Source organism: Heliconius melpomene, chromosome 2 (genome assembly GCF_056956725.1).
Source record: "Heliconius melpomene rosina isolate 202511_hmr_F chromosome 2, ASM5695672v1, whole genome shotgun sequence".
NCBI classification, from domain to species: Eukaryota; Metazoa; Arthropoda; class Insecta; order Lepidoptera; family Nymphalidae; genus Heliconius; species Heliconius melpomene.
This window is the reverse complement of record NC_140390.1, coordinates 2,737,520-2,758,895: the sequence shown is the minus strand read 5'-3', so window position 1 is coordinate 2,758,895 and position 21,376 is coordinate 2,737,520. Positions and strand designations below refer to the sequence as shown.

Genomic DNA, 21,376 nt, shown 5'->3' with positions numbered 1-21,376 from the left:
CGAGTAGACGAACCTAGGATCACTTGAAAATTTGTTAAATAGATATCTATACAGACGTCGTAAATGGTAAAATATATATTTTTTTTATTTTTATTTTTAAAGCTTCATGTTGTATCCCGCACATAGCAGGGCGGGTAGAGGGAACCTGGGAACCTAGTGTTAAGACACTAAAAAATGGCGGATTCCAGACAAGCCAGAGCAACAAAATGAAAATATTAAATATCAGCCTCAAAAAAGACGGCGTCAGCAAACTATGATTAGGCAGGCAGTCACCACGACCTAAATTGACTGAGTAACCTCTCAATAAAGCTGTTATGGTATGTTACTTTAACCACGGAGGCCTCCAGGAGAGGGGTTTCTTATGCCCAGACCCTGGAACAAGCACAGCAAGGAGTTGATCTGGTGCAGCTAGGCATCGTTGTTGCAGAGTACTTCTCTCCAAACCGTAGGTTGGCGGAATTAGAAACAAATTTAATATCAAGTATCGTTAATCGTAAGTTACGTATGAAAACCTATAGAAAACTTCCCGTGGACATACGGTTATAAAATTGGGCACGAAGTGAAATCTTACAATACAAATAAAGGAAAAAATATGAACAATTAAAAAATAAAAACATTTTTAGGTTGTAAGCTGTGCAATGAAGAACGAAACATGTGTAGTACGCTCACCGATGGCGGTCGTGCTCCGAATTTCTCGCGTCGCGGGAATAGCGCCGCTCAACTTTGAACGTGTACGAGATGGCTATAAAATATCTATATCACGAAAATGGGCCATTTACAGTTATATTTTAGTAACATTAATTAGTAAGTTTTTCTAGAAATTAAGGATAAATACTGAAATTAAAATTGTATAGCTTAGAAGTGCCTGACCATCAGCGTTGTTAGATGCCCCGATTTTGGTGGGATGTCCCGCTTTTCTGCCCTAAAATTAAATTGAAAAATTATTTAAAACTCAAATTAATGGAAAAATGTTTAATCGTCATAATTTTTTTTGGACCGCTTTTGGCGAAAGAAACCTGCTTTTCTACTTTAATTGTTTGAAAATTCCGCTTTCACCTGGAAAAAATCTGGCAACGCTGCTGACCATACACATCGACCGTGGTTTAACAGCGGTCACATACAGGTTGGAATTGTCAGCGCCACTTTAATTGAAACCACAGTTTCAATTACTCTATAAAAGCCTAATATAATTTAGAAAAAAGAATTATTCCCAAATATAAAAAAGTTATTTTTTCAAACAAAATAAATAATAAATTTATCGTTTTAAAATAAAACGCCATTTGTTAAGTATAACATAAACACGCACACACTTTGCCTGTCAAAGCGGCAACGTCGCACATTTATGTGTGCGTCACACTAAATATAGGTATGGATAAAAATTGTGAAATTAAAAAAAAAATCTTACGTCAGAACTGTTGAGGTACCTTGATTAATTTCTTTAGTTCTGGGTTTGAAATATTTTACCCTATATGCAGTTTCAGTAAAAGGAGCGCTACCTATTCCACCCTGTATATTTATATATTTCACTATCATGATATGAAACAAATTCTCTTTAAAGTGCTGTACGCGGTAGCAATTAACTAAATTACGCAATGGATTTTGATTAGATTTTTACTACTAGATATGGTCAAAATAAGTGCTAAGTGCTAAAAGAAGGTGCAAAAAAATGTAATTAATAAATCATCGAGGCTTATTTTGAGGGCTTAGTGGGAATCAGAGTGTCTTACTAGATTTCTAGGGTCTACAATCAGAAGCACTACGAACGCCACAACGGCCTCAAGTCAATGTAATGCAATAGATAACATAATTTATTGTCTTCTTCCTCCCTCCCTTAATCCCGGCTATTGCCAGGGTCTGCCTTCCTACTCAACCTACTCCACTTTACACGATTTTTTGCGTCTTCGGTGGTTAGATCATTGGCTCTCATGTCCTGCATCACGACATCCAACCAGCGCTTCCTTGGGCGACCGGGAGGTCGCACCCCAGGAACTGGTATAGCAAGGCACTTGCGTCCGACATAGTTCTTAGGCCGGCGCGTAACGTGGCCAAACCATCTCAAGCGCCGCTCTAGGAGCTTATCCGCTACGTCACGGACCCCAAAACTACCTCGAACGAATGTGTTACGTAAGCGGTCAAACCGCGTTACGCTGCACATCCGCCTCAGCATCTTCATTTCCGTGACGTGAAGCTCCTGAGTGTGCCGAGATAGTGCTGGCCTACATTCGCTGCCGTATAAAAGAACCGGTCGGACGAGACGGATTATGATAACATAATTTATTGTATTACAGATATTACAATGTTAGTGGGTCTTTTCATGGACTTCCAAAGGAGAGCGATTAAAACTAAAACGTTAACGGCCTTTAACTTCTTTATACCAGATGTTATTACAGCTATGCTATGTACTGGAATTGGCGTTTATAATGGGGTCCACAGAATGGAAAGTTTAATAAGAAATTTAACACTTTTTGATAAGGTTTTTTAATGTTTACTTAATTCTTTATAGCTTTACTTTGCATCGCACTCGCGATTCTAGCAAATATCGGAATGACTAACATTAATTTCCCTTTACTAACACCGAAGTGTAAAGCTGCCTTTTCTATCTTTTTATATTTTAATGTCGATAAAATAAGAACACTACTTTCTACTGAAATATAGGTAAAAGCAGACATGAACAAAGACAGTGATGAAAAGATGTCTCGCAACACAATACAACTGATAATGGGGATAATCTTTTTATTTATAATTTTCGTGTACCTAGTAACACAAACTTGCTGCAATGTGATCGATTATCCAGAGGAAAGTGAGTACGAAAGTAATACTTTATTAAGATGTTTTGTTCTTTCTTCTCTCTTAGTTAGATAGGATACTTTTTCGTAGTGCATATAAATTTGAATCTGTTAATTTAGATCCTTTAAAGTAGGTGCAAAAATTTAAAAAAAAATGTATGAAATTCGTTCCGTAATCGAACCTGTGATCATAATTATAATTGCCAAGTTGTCAAGAAATGAACATTTGGATAAACTGAAGGATGAATGACGCTATCGGACAGCCAACTTTTTAAAAGTTTCGAGATATTTGTGTTATTTATGAGTAAGAATACTTCTAAAAAACACAATATAATCGATTCTTTATGATATTGCACACATCACTACTTATAAAAGGAAACTAAGGATGCGCAGATTTAGAGCCGTCATTTTATGATTCCTCTCCTAAAAAAAATACAACAGTATCACTTTGCGAGCCGTCTTACTTCTGTCTGTCCGTCTTTCACGGCCCATTTATCTCAAGATCGCCTGGAGTTATCAAACTGAAATTAATATCAAAAATTCAGGTACACAGTCTCTAGGAGCACATAAAAAGTAATCTTCTAAGGCAACAGAATAAAAAGATCCGAGCGCTTATGCATCGTTTTTGCTTTAAATTCGCCATTTTACAAAAACTTGTAGGGTAGCTTCTGTAGAAATATATTACAAACACGTATTTGTAATTCATTTTATTTAAGTTATACTTTCTACAACCATAAAATTGATACGGAACCCGTTGGTGGGTGAATCCGACTCTTACTTGATTGATTTTTTTTGTATCGTTATTGTTCCTATAATCGTTTTAGCACTTATACTGACAGCCTATGGAATATTTTATACGGAATACCTAATGGTAGTTAGTCTACAATTGCAAATGATGTTTTCACTGCTAGAAGCACATTCTGTATTGAAACTGATGAAATATAAATTGAATGGAGTACTTTCTTTGGATAAGGCAGGTAATTAACGTTTTTAAATGTAATTATACCAATATGTAGGTATACCCAATGCTCCTTAGCGATCCTTTACGATGTGATGATGTTAAAATAGCGTTGAAAGATTTTCTTACATTGACAGATAAATAGATGAAGGTGTTAAAATCCCACTGTTTCACAATATTGCAGAATATAAGCTCCATATAGCAATTGCATTAAATTATTACCAAGGACTTTAAATCTTTAATTAGGGTTCCGTAGTTATAAAAAAAACCTGAACAATTTTCTGGAACACATGGAGATATCAAGTTCAAAATAATACCTACTAAGTAAAGTAATGAAAAGATATCAAATTTCTAGTAAATAATGAAAAAAAAAACACTCAAATGGTCGTACCGTACGCATATTTCGACACACGCGCGATAATTTGATCACCTATAGGATCCTTGCTATCCAACCATTCATGAAATTCATACGAAACCCTCAGTGCAACAGTTTAATCCGTTTATTTTACAGAAAAAGAATTGATAAATGAGAAAATGAATCGTATAGGATGCGCATACGTCGCTGTATGTGAAGTTATTTCTAATATGAATAGTTTAGATGGTGTTGTCGCCGTAACAACTTTCGCCAATTTTATTTCAAGCATTGTAACTACTGGATATTATGGTGATGCAATGTTTTCAGATTTCTCAGGTAATAATTATTTTATTAAATATTCGTTCATTATAACATTTTTAATTTTATATACGTACTTAGAATGGGGTCAGTTGTAGTGGTCACTTGTCCCCAAGTGGGCAACTATTAACGCGACAACTTTCGGGTTCGTTTCCTCGATATAACTCAAGGAACTGAAATATTTATTATTTTCTTGGAAAGAAGACAAAGACAAAGAGCTTCGTCACTGAACACACATTGGTAAAATAAGTGATTTTAAAAATATCATATAATAATAATATGTATTTAATACTACGTATATTACCGATACATAAAATAAAATGTACCTTATGTTTGCAATTAATAGTGGCGAAGCTAACAGTGTCATGCTGAATCTATTTACAAAAGATTCATTGATTTGTTAAGAAAAAATAACAAGTATACCCATATACTACTAAACTTACCCCTACTTAAAAAACTTATAGGTGATTTTGCGTTCATACAATTGTCGTGGTGCTGCCTGTATGCCATCAGAGTACTGGTGTTTATAGAAACATTCCATCTTATCAATAGAGAGGTGAGGTCTGGGTTGTAATTTTTATTTACCAAACATCATCAATATTTTATATATTTTCTTCATTTAAATATTTGATATAATATAATAGCTTTTACATTAGTTAAGACTTAAGAGGCTTAAGAGCTGGAATTATCATCTCTTTCCCATCTCGAGCACTTTAATACTTTTAAAACTGTTACACTCAGTGTCTGTTTTTAAGCACAGTGATTGTAGTTTCATCTCCACTTTAGGGAATAACTATAAACACATGTAAAAACTTTTATCGTAAATAGAATAGTGGTGGAAAATAAAATAATAAAAAAAATATACATTTTTAGGTGGATTTGATAAAGGTTGTAACTAGCAAAGCGATACTTAAAACCACTGATCTAGGAAAGCTCTGCCCGTTCAATGTAGATATTATGTACAAACAGCTTTTATTAAACAAGCCAGCTTATACACCAATGGGAATTTTTAAATTAAATCGATCATTGATTATTATGGTAAAGTATACCTATTCTTCACTTAACATTGTTAATTCATAAATATTTAAAAAAAAATAAACTGAGAAAATATTTCTATTATTGTTATTATTATCTAGTTTTGCGAGATACGTGTTTTTTTTTATTTAAGTATTGTTTCTAGTTGGATTTTTATAAAAGCGTGTTTTTTTAAAACTATTATTTATCATAAGCTGTCATTCCGTCGACTTACAAACCGGAAATTAGTACGGAACCCTCGATAGTCGACACCGATACGCACTAGATCGGTTTTTTGATAAGTACTTATGAATTTTTTTTAATTAATCCGACGTTTCGACGTCTGTGAAAATCACTTTCAAAGTTTCCGTTACAAAAGATACATAAGTACATACATACATACATAACATACAACCGAACCGACTAATGATAACTTGTTAAACATGAAAAGACGAAAAGGCGGCCTTATCATTTTATAACCACCAATAATGTTACTATATATTTGCTTATTAAATACGAGTGCAGTAATAATAAAGAATAGTGATAAATAGAATTTGTTAAAATATTTATTATATGGGTGGGTTCATACTAAAGTGCCAGTTACGGTTAGTTCTTAGCATTCAAACTATCCTTCCAGTTAAGTATCGTAGATCGATACACGATCAATGAGAATATTTCTCTTATGAGAATATGAGATGAATGAATGGAGAACGAATCATATCTAACTGGCAATATTGTGTGAATCCGGAATTATGTAGATGTTCACATACATATGTAATTCTTAAACATTTTTTTACAGATTATCAGTGCAGTCGTCACATATTTGCTTTTTATGATACAATTCAAATGGCCAGGAGCAGACAAATAAAAAAATTATTAATATTTTTTTATTGATCATTATCAAAAAGATTTTCTCCGAGTTTTTTGGTGATATATAAATCTAGATGTTGGTGTCCTCACTATGCACCTAAGTAATCTAAATAAATGTAAACGTTTGTTGTTTCTAAATAAATGCACCTACGTACCTACACGTTTGTCACTAAATAAAATTAATAATGAAATATTTGTGTTTCATTTTCTTAAATATAATTATTTGAAAAATTAATAAAAATTCCCTTTATACTCGTAGAAAGCATAAATAGTTTATTTAAATACTTACTATAAAAAGTAATATTGTAAGTGCACCACAAATAAGAGTTTCGTTTTGTACCTCAAAATATAATAGCACTTTTATATATACATGAAAGATGTATCAAAATATTAATTTTTATTATGATATTTTATTAGAAATTTTAAAATCTATTAACTTCTTGAAATCTACTGAATGGTTTTCCTCTTATCTTCACGGACGCACACAAACGTCCCGCAAGGTAGTGTGCTCTCCCCTTCACTCTTTTCTTTTTTCATACATTGTCATCTTACCACGTTTACGCTGATGACTTGTCAATTCAAAAGTATTCTATTTAAAATGTCATGTCAATAAAACTGAAGTCGGATGTGAAAAGTTGTTGTCATTTCCAAACGGCATTTGTAATTTATCTACATACATTTAAGATATTATCTTTTGTTTATTATATAGTTTTGGCCTTCCATTAGTTTGCTTCCATGTACTTACTTATTATGAATAATTTATGGAATAAAATATATCGCGACCATTAAGTATAAAGTAAAAAGTCTATAAAGCTTTTCGTTATTTCTTGTTTAATTTTGTATCATGAATACTAAACCATACGTAGTCCGGGGAACTTTTGGATTTGTACTTCGATGTTGTCGAGTATTCGGAACGGCGCCACTTCTCTTCGAAAAGTTTCAAAATGGATATAAAATTACCGTATCATACAAATATGCTTTATATAGTTATATTTTAATAACATTTCTAAGTAAGCTTATTATTAATTTTCATAGTACAAAATAAAGTTTCTTCCAGGTGTTGTCCCTATGTATACACTAACTACCGAACGGATTGGAATGTGGTTTTTCCTAATAGATAAAGATTTGGAGTACATATATTTAAAACAATACTATATGTTTTACACATCGCTTATGTGTGTATGTTTGTGTCTGTATATCTGACTGTAGCATCATAGTTCCCAAACGAATAACCGATTGTGATATAGTTGTTTTGTTTGCAAGATGACATAATCAAAATTGTTTTTCTTCTTAACCATTATTCGAAACAATACGTCCAGTCGCTTGAAGATCATCCTTTCACGATATTGATTATGAAATGTGATCAAAAAACGTTATGGTAGTACCAATAAGTGAAAGTTCACAAGTTTGTCAATTGAAAATTAAATTCAAAGAACATCGATTATATTAACATTTAATGTAATAAAAAGTTTGCTGATGTAAAGCCTAGAAAAGTAACATTTTAATGAATTTTTCTTATTATATTGTAACTTCTTCGAATTAGCATATTTTGAGAAGGGAAAGAAGTGCACTTCTTCCTCCGGCTATGTAAGAATATGAGGAAATATATATATAAAGCCACACATATCACAATATCTGTTGTCTGTTGTGATGGGGACTTCAACGCAAGGTTAGGGAATCAATGCAGCTTCAAGTTAATTTAAATTTGCGCAACGTAATACTAAAGAAATCTATGGTGATACGTTTGGTGATGATGGCCAATTTATGTGTACTTTGGTGTACTTACTTTTTCTTGAGGAAAACTACTTATCTTATTAGATTACTAATTATTTTACCTTTCTATACCTTTTACTCGAGCAAGCATATCGTATGCAAGGAACTTATTGTGGAGATGCACTCTTCAACTGTTTGTCTCCCAATTTTTGAGACATTTTTAAAACGAATTAAAATGGATAAATTTTATGATTTACAGATACAAATTTTATAATCGGCTTTATGATTGACTTAGTAAAAGGAGCTGTTAAGGCAAAACCTCTGTCAAATTTAACATTCGTTATACCAGATGCCTTGACAGCTATGTGCTCGTCAGCGTTTGGAAGCTATTACGGAGTTTATAGAATGAAGAAAATAATAATGAACCTTAGTCGTCTTCATGAGGTTTATATCTATTTTATTCTTTACTGAGATGTAATTTATTAGTTTTACGGTACTGCGTTCCCTCTTTTTCACTATTGAGGTCAACGTCACATTTCGTCTAGTATTAAAACAGGGAGCTGTTCCGTTCATCCCCACTTTCTTATTCTAATGAATAAGAATTATACGAAAAGTCTAATATCTTATATATTTATTTGCTTAATTGCCAACTTTTACATTTATCCAATAAAATTGTTTTCTTTTTTTGGTCTTAGATAATTAAAATATAAATAATTATTATAAATTATTTTCAGGCCAAAATGAATCTAAACGCTAAGACGAGTCATGAAACATATAAAGAAAACATTAAATTGGCGTTATTTCTTTGTTGTATAGTACCATTTATAATATTTTATTCATTCGATGTTCGCAATTATTACCTGCATTATGGATCAGAAAGTATTTTATTTTGTTATTAATCTATGTCTGTGTTGCCTTGTTATGTTTCTTTTTTAAATATCACAGTAAATTTTCATGCTTTTTTCGAATATCCGGTTAGATAAAGTACCTATTTTATTTATTTTTACGAATTTTATCATCCTTTGCCTTTGCTATCTTCTTTGCCCTTACCTGTGTTGTGTTTGTTTTTCTTAATTTAGTTATTGATTTATGGGAATTGAAAATTTATTATAGCTTGTGTTCATGAGGACTAGCAGAGTCCGTATCAATGTCAAATGGATGTTACGGTATTTAAAAAATTAGAAGGAAGGGTCCAAAGGTTGCATGTGTTTGTTAAAACTACTGCTCCTCCATGCTGGTGGGTTAGTAGTGGTTTCGGTGGTGGTAAACATTTTCTCTGCTTGCATATGGACTACGTACCACAGTGCGAATTAGAACTTGCAAACCTTGTTTTTCAATGAAAAATTCAAATACGCATAATACGCAATACATAACGCTGTGTTATAATGCATATAGCATTATAACACAGCGATATTAAAGAAAGCTTTTTTGAAAATCTATTTCTTTTAGAAAAACTTTTATTTTTTAGTATTTTAATAAAATACAATAATTATTTCAGTTTTAATCTGTACCAATTACACTATCTTCACATTATCATATTTGGCTATGAACTTATTTGAAATACAAACAATAATGTTATTGCTGGAAGTTCAATCAGCTCTACGATCAATTAACAATGAACTGAAAGACTTGCTGATTACAAATGTGCTTGGTATTTTTTCTTTATTATTCTTATTTTTCTATTATTTCTCAACTAAATGTGATCTTTTTTAGGGTTCAGTACGTTTTAAAGAAAAAAAGAATCCCTATAAGATCACATTGTTGTCCGTCCGTCCGTCTGTCTGTCTGTCGAGAGCCTTTATCTCAGGAACGCTTCGAAATATACGCACCTAATGGCCATACCTGACCAAATAGCCATATCTATGCACCTACCTACTTATCTCACTCAATACAGAATATGTGTGAATATAGAAAAAAGAAAATAGAAATAGATAATATTATATTTTGGTTACAGAGAGTATGAGAGAGAAAATTGAGAAATTTGATTTACTGTCACACGCGTATATCACAGTGTGTGACGTATTGTACCAGATGAATGAAAGCGATGGCGGCGTTATACTCATCATATTTACAAACTTCATCATTACCCTGGTTACGTCTTTGTATTACGGAATTCAACTGTTGTCCACAATACCACGTAAATGTTTCCACTTCACGCATTTTCCCGCAAAGCAGAGTAGGCAGAGGGGTCCTAGGGAAAGACAATTACTTGAGTTTCATACCGGCTCTTCTCAGCAAAATATGCATTGCGAGCGGGTGGTAGCTTCCCAAAGGACTAACACTACTGACGTTTCTATAAAACTTAACGATTCAAAAGTATTGGAACTAAACGCTGCACTCAGACCATCAGAATAGACCATCAACCAATAGATCCATCATCAATATTGGTGGTTTATAGTGATATCAATAATGAATACAATATTTAATGATTAATGATAGAATTATCACAATTATTTAATTTACCTCAAAATTTACCTAATGTTTTATCCCTTGTTTCTTTAATTACTACTTAACTTATTTAAGTATGTTTATTATTTAACTTAGTATAATTACCTATATATATCTTTATATGTTTCAGTCATATCCGTATTCTTACAAAACATATGGTGTATAATGTATATAATATTGGTCTTAGTATTTGTAGAGTCCTGTCATTACATTCACAGTGAGGTAATTATTAATTATTTTATTTGTAATAAGCAACAAGAGTCGGTTGATGCTTAGCTCGAAAAGTATTGAACTCTAAGGGAGAGATTTAAAAACATACATAAGTAGTGTTAGAAATCAGAAGCTTTAAGCATTTTTTAAAAAAACAACATACATTTCTAAATTATTCGGAAAAACATGCCTCCATTGACACTATTACCCTATTATTATATCTACCCTCTTTTAGACGAAATATTTTTGTTGTACCTTTATTGTTTATAAAAAATATTGACAATTTTATTTTAATACAATAGTAGAATATTCATTTACTAACTGTATTATTGTAACGTCATAATTAAGTAAAACTAATTTTGAGCATTTTCATTTTAAGGTAAAATATATAAATGTAAATTTGGGAAAACTGATAAATAATATGACACCAGTGGGAAGACGATTACCTGTACAAATGGATATAATGTACAAACAATTGATTCTTAATAAACCAACGTATTCTCCAATGAGAATGTTTACGATGCGACGATCGTTGATAATAAACGTAATGCAATTCTTGAATCACTACACTGCTTATTTTTTTTAAATGATTTGGAACAAAATTGACTTATTCGTGTTATTTTTACAGTTCTCCAGTGCGATTATTACATACGTACTTTTTATGGTACAAATGAAATTTTAATATTTTTTAAATACTTAACTGGAAAAGCCTTTTGAATAGACCGGGGTGAGGTATTACTGTAATAGAAACATGAAAATTTCGGATTTACAAAAAAGAATCTATGTGGCAATATTGAAGAATCCAAAGAGAACTTTGCTAACATTTATTTCGGTTGACACATATGCTAGTGAGAATTTCTTATTTTAGTGTTGAATTTTTCGTTCTGTCGGACCACTCTGCAAGGGATACCGCTTGAAGCTAGTAGTAGTAGTGAGGTTAATTAAATTTAAGATAAATTCTGACTCTCCACTCAAACTATGCTGGGAAATCTTATGACAATAATAATCTAAAAATCCTGAGAATTTTAATAATCAGGCTCTGCTTACGCTTACGCCTTGGCAGCTGGCACCCTCGAAACGCCACAAATTAAAAACTGAACTGGACTGAAGATTTACATATATTTTGAAACATCGCCAATGTAGCCGATTATGCAATGAAATTGTGTCTTTAAAAAATTGTGTGCCGTTTAAATAATTCTGCTTGACGTGTTGACTGTTAGAATAAAGTAGACTCTTATTAAAACTTGTACTGCTTCTTTTATCGTTAGTTTCATTTCATATTTAGAGTTGATATTTGATGATTTTTTGCAATAATTTATGCAACAGTAGTGCTAAATTTCAAACTTGTTTTTTATAACTTTTTGCCTCAGTACTTTTGATAGACAACTATAATACTTTTTTAATATTTACAAACTTTTTATTTACAAAATTACAAAAATAATACCATTTTTATTTTTATTGATTGGTTAATTAAATGTTTTGGTAAATTAATATAGTCTGTGGTAGCGTATTTATTATTTACTGGTAACATTTTCGTTACGTCTCGAATGATTAGTGATTACGTCTAAAAATATTTAATTTATCGGCCAGCGTGTCGCCACTGCTGGAAGTAAAAAATTTTGTACACTTTAATAAAGTAATTTGTTGTTGAGATTAACAAATTGATATTTTATACTATAGTTTGAATATGGCAGAAATTGATAAGTTGTCCCTAGGTATGTAAAAGATATTTAACCTTTTTTTATAGTAAATTGTTTTCGAAAAATATATTAAATCAAAGTAAATATAAATATATCTGTGAATTATAGGAGAAATATATACGTCTGATAAGAGTGGCAGTGATGAGAATGGCAACGGATCCGCAGAAAAGCCTTTTAAGACAATTCTGCAGGCTATGCGCCATGCCGGCAAGGAACCTTTCCCTACAATTTACGTAGACTCAAAAGAAGAAGGGAAAGATTACGATGTAGCAGCTAAATCTCAATTAAAAAAGATTCAAAAAATCTGGGTGCGTGAAGTTCATAAGGCAGCTGAGAAGACCAAAGCTGAGGAGGAAAACTTGGAAAAAAGACAACAAAACCTTGAAGATGCCAAAAAGATAGTTATCCAAGAGGATGCTTCACTTCCTAAAGCAGTAACTGTCAAAATTGTTAATGGTGAGTTTGAAAAAATAGTACATATTTATTAGAATTATATTATAGATTCATAAAAAAAATGGTACATTGGAACAGTGACTGACTAAACGTTGTACGATGGTTGTAGGTGCGGTTCTCACTTGACGGAACAAATTATTTAATTTATCTGCTTTGGTAAGTCAAACAAATGTTGAGCTCTGCTACTTATTATGCAAAGGTTCAAATTTCGACAAAGATAAGACAACAAAAAACCAATGTTTTACTGCTAAGAGTATAAGAATATTCTTTCATCTCATTGCATAATCTTGTCAAGTCAAGAAACTTAAGTTATAACAGGCTGTATGTAGTTACTAGCTAGCTTTATAAGTTAAAATATTTTATGAGACCATAAAACTTTAAATTTTCAAATAATATTCGCTGTTGAAATCTTGTTTGACCTATTTAATTATTTATTATGAGTTTGGGAGTGATAATCACATATTATTAGATATTAATTTATGTATTGTATTCTGTAGTTGATACTGCAATGCAGTAAAAGTATTGCATCATTTTCAAAATTCTTAAAAGCAATGATTATTTTTTCCATATAAATAAATATAGCAATATCCATTTTCTTTTTCAAGGTTATAGCATTATCTTATAATATTTATTTATGTTATAATATTTAAAAAAAAAAATTTTCATGTGTTGAAATCTCTTGATTATAATATTATAATAGAAGAATGAACTATATAGTTTATTTTGATTTTTGTATATTTGAGCAAAATATACAGAAATAAATTTTTAATAATTTAAGTCTAATTCTAAAAAATATTTTTTAACAAATTTAAAAAAATATATACATATTGTTTATAATACTTAATTTTAACCACAACTATTTTTTTCATATTGAATGGAATTTTTCCATATGTAGAAAATTTAAAGTATTGTTATTAAAATAAGGAATTCCTTATTTTAATAACAATACTTTAAATTGCTTAATGACGGTAAAATTTACATATGCTGTTAAACATGCATTTTTGCATGGTTTCTCCTGCAGCAGCAGGCATGAGCCAGTGAACCTGATGTTGAAAAGCTTTAAGTGTCTTGACACTAGGTTACCTTTGCTTAACCTGCTTGCTACCTGCAGAATATAGTATGAAGCTTAAGAAAAACTTATAATAAAAGCTCAAGAATTAAATATATCTAAATGTTAGTACAGAAAAAAAGAAATTTGCACTGTTACAGCAAGTTTGTTAGCATGGGTTGGGATAGGCAGAAAGAACCTAGTGTTAAAACTCTCCTGTTCCCTACCTTCTGTACAATTTTTTTGAGACTTTTTATTAGGTGGAAAAGTCAATGCAGCACTGTGCTATGTCTTGTTAGCACAGCAAGAAAATGATAGTATTTAGTCTCTGAGTGGGAATCAATCCTGTAACCATTGCATTTACAGTCACAGTCTCTTTTATTAATTAGATAAAAATATTTTTTACAGCTGGGGACCAACGTGGGAAAAGGATATGTGTAAAAGGATGGGTACACCGTCTCAGGAGGCAGGGCAAAGCCCTAGCGTTCCTCATGCTTAGAGACGGCACTGGCTTTCTGCAGTGTGTCTTACATGGGGAGCTCTGTCAAACTTACGATGCCCTGGTACTGTCCACTGAGTCATCCGTCACTTTGTATGGACAACTTGAAGTGGTGCCTGAAGGGAAGACAGTAAGTTATGTTACTTATGATTGTATATTATTATATATTAGATGGATTGTATATTAATTATATTATTATAACCCTCACATATATGGTTTAGTAAAATTTTGAAATTATATATTAATTATATATTTTTTTCTTAGTTTAATTAATGGTTAGACCTTGAATTACTATTTATGACTTTATGTTATAAAAGATGTAGAGTGTACACTTGTGTTTGCACAGACTTGTATAATAAAATATCACTAACTTGTCACTTTTTTTATACAATCAAAGGTTTATGAAATTAGTCTCACTCTTTTCTAAAAGTTTTAATTCATTGGCTGATAGTTTAAAAGGGAGTGACAAAAGATTATTTTTGCTTGCCAGCATGTGTCAATAAAATGTGAAAATAAAATATATTTTTTCAGTTTCACACTGTATCTCATATGTATTGTATCAAAAGGCATTGCGTGTTGAGTAGTGCAACTCAACGTCGTGCTTTGCCCTTAGATTCTCATTTTTTTCTTAATATATTTTCTCAAAATAACGCATTTGCTCAATTAGGAATCGAAACTACAACCTGATACGTTCAGAGCATTACGTGTGTGGCCTTTTCATCACTTTATATATCCTGGGATGTAAAACAACGAAATGAATGAAATTATTAAATGTATGTTCATATATTAAATTATTAATCCTTCAGGCGCCAGGGGGTCACGAATTGACAGTTGACTATTGGGAACTAATAGGACTTGCTCCCCCTGGAGGAGCAGATGCGTTACTCAACGAGGATGCCTTGCCCGACGTTCAATTGGATAACAGGTATTTTTAATAATTTGTTTGGTTATTAGTAGACATTGGATTATATTTATCATCAAATGCTAAATATGTATGCAAATATGCACTATAAAAAGGCGAAATATGCACTGAGAACCCAGTGTTACGACAGTCACTCGTCACTAGGCACTGGGTGTTTGGTGAACGCCTTCCCCTCTCTACACACTCCCCGCACATCCCCCTCCCCCTTCTTTCTTATGCCCTTGTATATGTTACAATTTATAAACAATTAAATAATTTTGTCGCTAGGCATATAATGATACGCGGCGAGAACGCAACCCGCGTCCTCAAAGCCCGCGCGGCGGTCACGCGTGCATTCCGCGACCACTTCGCGGCGCGCTTCTACACGGAGGTGACGCCGCCCACCCTGGTGCAGACGCAGTGCGAGGGCGGCTCTACGCTGTTCAAGTTTGATTATTTTGGGTGAGTTTTAGTAGTATTGTATGTGTTGGTCTGTTTGCTTGTATATGTATTAGCCTAGAAGTATAAGAAATTTTAGGAAAAACCCAGCTAAATGCGAGTCGGATTTGCGCTCGAAGAGTTTCGTACCATTATCTATAAAACGGCAAAAGTCACGCTTGTTATATGGGAAAGATTTATTTTATTTTGTGTTTTAGTATTTGTTGGTACACTGGTAACAGAAATACATTATTTTCATCATTCGCTTTGTCTCAACACCAGAGCGAAGAAACGAAAATATATTTTTAAAATAAAATATTATTAATAATAATAAAGAAAAAATAATAATAATATTTTTTTAATAATAATAAAGAAAAAATAATAATAATATTTTTTTAATAATATAAATATTTTTTCCCCATTGCGGGTCCAATCCATAATCTGTCGCGTTTAAATCGACGGTTTTTTCCCCTGCGCCACTATTGGCCTGTAAATACCCTCAATATAAATGTTTATCTTTTATATACTGTCTATATTTATTACAGAGAGCAAGCCTACCTTACCCAGAGCTCGCAGCTGTACCTGGAGACGTGCCTGGCGGCGTTGGGTGACGTGTACTGCATAGCGCAGTCGTACCGCGCGGAGCAGTCGCGCACACGGCGACACTTGGCGGAGTAAGTGGATTCAATGTTCGGGACCTCTCCTTTAATGTTTTGAAACTAAAATAAATGATACTTAGAGGATTTTTTAAAAAAAAAATTATGTTTTATAGGTATTACGTAGTATAAAATATATGTATTATTTGAATTTTTTTTTTATATATTATTTTTTTTCTTCCAGATACAGTCACATAGAAGCTGAATGTCCGTTCATAACGTTCAACGACTTGCTGGACAGGATCGAGGATTTAGTAGTGGACGTGGTGGAAAGAGTACTCGCCTCGCCTGATGCCCATCTCATATATGAGCTGAACCCCAATTTCAAGGTACAGGGGTTCGATTCTCCAGTAATATAGCTATGACTTAATGCAGCGTTGAATTCCGTACTTAGCTAAACTCGCCACTGTGCGAAATACAAGAGGCGATGAAAACGTTGTTTATATCTCACAGACTAACTACACAAGCCGTAGTGGCGCAGTGGCACAAGCGTGCAACTGTAGACGCGATGGTCGTGGGTTCGCTTCCCATTAGCGAAAATAAAATATTTCATTTTTATTTCTTCGCTCTGGTAAAAAAGGACAAAGCGCGGTGATGAGTTTCACCACTCAACTCCCAATGGCTCGAGTTTCCGAATTTGAGGAAAAGTGTGTTTTAACACTAGGCTCCCTGATGTATGCATAAAGCTAAATAATAATATTTTTTAACAATTAAAAACTGTAAATTAAAAGTTCAAAAACTAAATTGTATCCCTATTTTATCGTGTAAAGAAAACTAAATTATTTCGGAAATATTTTTAATTTGATGATGTTCTTTTAGAAACCAGAAAAACCATTCAAACGCATGCCATACACTGAAGCTATTGAATATCTTCGCGCCAACAACATTACTAAAGATGACGGCAGTTTCTATGAATTTGGCGAAGTAATATATTAATAATTTTCTATTTATTTATAAGAGGCCATTCGTGGCGCAAGGGGCACAAAGTGTGGCTTTAAATGCGACTAGTTGTGGGTTTGGTCCCCACTCGATGAAATTAAATATTTATTTAAATTTATATTTCCATTTTCTTTGCTCTGATCCCGAGGCAAAACCGCGACGTTAAGTTCCGCCTCTCAACACGCAATGTATATTGAATTCGGTGGAAAGCGGGGATCGGAATTGTCTGAATAGTATTGGAGTGTCTTAATACTTGATTCTCAGGTTCTCTCTGCCTACTAGGCTATGTGCGAAAAACAGCGTGAATCTACGAAAAACTACTGTCTTCCAGGATATACTAAAAATCCTATAATTTGGTGTAAATTTCTAACGAAAATCTAATCATTCTATATGTTCCGTTGTCCTGAAGACAAAAGACTTACTGAATCGGTTAATGTCTAAGACAATTTGTTTATAAGAAAGAAAATAAAGATTTACTAAAGTTTGTGACCCCATTCCTTTCCAGGATATTCCAGAAGGTCCGGAACGTAAAATGACTGATGCCATTGGAGTTCCAATACTTCTATGTAAATTCCCAACGGAGATTAAATCCTTCTATATGTTCCGTTGTCCGGAAGACAAACGGTTAACTGAATCCGTTGATCTGTTAATGCCCGGTGTGGGGGAAATCGTTGGTGGCTCTATGAGGATGTGGGACCATGATGAACTGATGGAAGGTATGGATGTTTTGTTGTGGTGCCTATTAAGTAAGCACGGCGTTGAGTTCCACCAGTCGACATACAATTTTTCGAAAATTTAGCAGAAAGTTTGAAGCGAAACTGTCGTCGTATAGTGAGTTCTATAATCACTTAGGAGAGTGAATTATTATTTATTAATATTTTGCTTTGCTCACTCTGGTAACAGCAAAGGGCGGTGTTGAGTTCCCTCACTCAACACAGTGCCTTAAAAATTCGATGGAGTGGGGAAAAGAGTGCCTTAATACTAGAAACTTTCTGCGTACCCTTCTATATGCGGAATACGGCAGCCTCGAGAATTCGGCTTAAAGTGGAGATGGAGTTTTCACCCCTAGGTTCTCTCTGACCTACTGCTATCTGTAGCAACATTATATAAATATAAAAATATATATTAGTCTATTCTCATTTTAACAGGTTACAAACGTGAAAACATCGACCCGACCCCCTATTACTGGTACACCGACCAAAGGAAGTTCGGTTCGGTCCCTCACGGCGGGTACGGGCTCGGTCTCGAACGGTTCCTGTGCTGGCTGCTAGACAGATACCACATACGGGAGGTCTGTCTGTACCCACGGTTCTTGGAGCGTTGTACGCCTTAAAGTTTAATTATATGCGTTTTTTATATACTTATATTTATGTATGTTTCAATTTCCCCTACTAATTGATACATGGATCATAGGGAGTTTGGATCGGTTCACCATGGCTCTGGCTTTGAATGCTACCGGCTGTTCAGTCTTTGTCGGCGTTATACACTTTGAAATTGTATTTGTTTATTTGTGTATAATTATTTACAGATATACATTGTGATTTAATTATATTTTAATTCCCATCTCTTGCCCCCCTTCCTCTCCTTCCGTGTATCTCCTACCGTTGGTACATTATTTGCATTTATGTATATATTACAATTTATCATCTATATGTATTATATATGGCCAGCTGTGTTAATTGGTGTATTATTTATAAGAATCTTATAATATAATGGGAATTTATCTAAAAGGAATTTCTTTAAATCAATATAATATGTTTTAATATAATTAAAACTATATACACTAACAACTTAGCATTTCGTTTTTATGAAATCTCATATAGCGAAATCCTAAAATTTACTTATACAGACAATATTGATTTTTAAAAAATGGATTGACAAAATACAAAATATACATCTTTAATTATTAAAATGTCATATCTATAATAAGGATACTTGGTTTAAATTAATAATATATATATATATATCATAAAAATATAAACATTGCATTTGTTGTACACTTCTGTATGGCTTTATACTGTGTTTATTTAAAATGTTACACAGTACAGATCTGTTGCATTTTTTTTAAGTTTCGCTTACATTTTTTATATAACGTTCAGTGAATAAATAAGTTATTCTGGACTTTTTGTTTTATTGGCTTATTTATTATCACAATATAGAACAATAAATAAATATAATGTTGTATAATAAAGTTTGAAGTTGAGGCCGTAGTGACTCAGTGGCACTAGAGTGTGCCTAAACGCGATAGTTGTGGGTTCGGACGAATGAAATATTGAATATTTTTGTTTCGTCATTAAAGTAACAAGTTTGGCTCCGCTACTCAATACGCAGTTGAAAGAATTTAGCACAAACTCGGGAACGGAAGTGTTTTAATGGGAACACAGTGTTAATACTAATATTCCCTCTGGCTATCTTGCTATGTGCGGGATTCAGTCCAAAGCTAAAACAATCTGTTTGTCTGTAAATTCGGTTTAAGGACAACATTGATGAAAATTAACATGCTTTTATGAATAGAATTGAATTATCATACAAATATTATTTTGTAATACAAACAAAGGAGCTAATTAAAACATTTTGTTTTTGATAAATCAACATTTATTTGCATGCACTCGTAAATTCATTTTTTTTAAAGTACACAGATTAACTACTATAATTACTATCATTGATTTATGCGATTATTTCGTCAAAGTAAGTGTAAGTAAATGAGGCAAATGTAATGTGTGGTTTTCAGTTTTGTTCAGCAATTCCTGGGTTATGAAAGCGTAATAACGACTTGTTCGTTTGTTATGTAACTCAGCTCTGCGGCGTCGCAATTAAAAAAGTAAGACAAATGGCGGACGTTGAAACTGCCCGATTAGTTTATTAGAGCTATTTTCATAGTATTTTATCTTATGGAATGCTGCTATGGGGCGGTGCTTCAGACATAAATTCAATATTTATTCTCCAGAAAAGAACCGTAAGATATATTTATAACCTAAAAGCGCGAGATTCTCTGCGAGATGTTTTCAATGATGCAGGTATTATTGCAGTTGCTACAAAATTTGTGTATTATAACATACTGTTTATCCGACAAAGTAGACATTGTAATAGTAAACATAGTGACAATCATACGATAGGAACGAGAAATAAAGATAAGCTTGTTACGCCAAGTTTTAATAAATCTTTTATGGGTCTGAGTATACGTGTATATAATAAAATTCTGCAGTGTATTTTTTTTTATAGGTTTGCCACTACTAAAATTTGAAGTAAGTAAGTACTTACTTACTAAAATTTGAAGTAAGTAAGTACTTACTTACTTACTTCAAATTTTGGAACAATACTTACTTAAGTACTTATCTGTAAAAAAAATCTAACAAGTAAAACTTATTACACTGTTCAAGCATATTTAGAGGATAAACATGTATGGAATTAATGTCTATTGAATGTCAGGCAGGACAGCTGCCAGCAAATGTAATAGTAAAATATACCATTGATTTTGAAAAGAGCAACTGTTGAGTTTCTTGCCGGCTCTTCTCAGCAGAACTGCCTTCCGAACCGGTGGTAGCTTTTTGTTGACATGTACATTCGACGATTCCAGTTCTTATAATACTTAGTCTATTTAAATAAAGAATATTTTGAATTTCAATTTAATGCACTCACAATATTTATTTTAATTGTAAGTATTTAAATGAACTATTTAAGCTTTTTATAAAGCGACATTTTTTTTTTATTTTTCAAATTACTAATATTTACGAAAATGAAACACAAATATTCAATTACTTATTTTAAATGGTGACAAAATTTTATTTATTCATATTGACACAACATACGTGTATGTGCATTTATTTAGATTACTTTCGTGCATAGTGAGGACACCATCAGCTAGATTTATAAAGAGTGTTTTTTCAGCACCACTTTAAATGAAACCACAGTTTTAACTACTCTATAAAAGCCCAATACAATTAAAATTTTCTTTTTTTTTCCAAGAATGATAAAGTTTTTAGTTTCAAACAAAATAAATAAGAAATTTATCATTTTAAAATAATACGCCATTTGTTAAGAACGACTTACGCAGATATAAAACGACTTAC

At 32.5% G+C, this 21,376-nt stretch overlaps 2 protein-coding genes and 1 long non-coding RNA gene across 3 annotated transcripts; all 3 read left to right on the top strand.

The window, feature by feature from the left end:
* Nucleotides 1–3,480: 3,480 nt before the first annotated feature.
* On the top strand, nucleotides 3,481–6,465 carry LOC146540350 (uncharacterized). The gene is made up of 5 exons (XM_085205892.1): nucleotides 3,481–3,763; nucleotides 4,256–4,435; nucleotides 4,882–4,973; nucleotides 5,291–5,455; nucleotides 6,231–6,465. The coding sequence occupies exons 1-5, from the start codon at nucleotides 3,655–3,657 to the stop codon at nucleotides 6,297–6,299; spliced, it is 615 nt and encodes a 204-aa protein (XP_085062018.1). The 5' UTR covers nucleotides 3,481–3,654; the 3' UTR covers nucleotides 6,300–6,465.
* Nucleotides 6,466–9,524: 3,059 nt separating this feature from the next.
* On the top strand, nucleotides 9,525–11,919 carry LOC146540349 (uncharacterized). The gene is made up of 3 exons (XR_014879146.1): nucleotides 9,525–10,684; nucleotides 11,052–11,216; nucleotides 11,301–11,919. It is a non-coding gene; the product is annotated as an uncharacterized LOC146540349 (long non-coding RNA).
* Nucleotides 11,920–12,222: 303 nt separating this feature from the next.
* AsnRS (asparagine--tRNA ligase) lies at nucleotides 12,223–19,427 on the top strand. The gene is made up of 10 exons (XM_085199732.1): nucleotides 12,223–12,387; nucleotides 12,481–12,828; nucleotides 14,282–14,502; nucleotides 15,179–15,297; nucleotides 15,562–15,735; nucleotides 16,257–16,385; nucleotides 16,552–16,696; nucleotides 17,187–17,291; nucleotides 17,812–18,022; nucleotides 18,455–19,427. The coding sequence occupies exons 1-10, from the start codon at nucleotides 12,360–12,362 to the stop codon at nucleotides 18,637–18,639; spliced, it is 1,665 nt and encodes a 554-aa protein (XP_085055858.1). The 5' UTR covers nucleotides 12,223–12,359; the 3' UTR covers nucleotides 18,640–19,427.
* The last annotated feature ends 1,949 nt before the right edge of the window (nucleotides 19,428–21,376 follow it).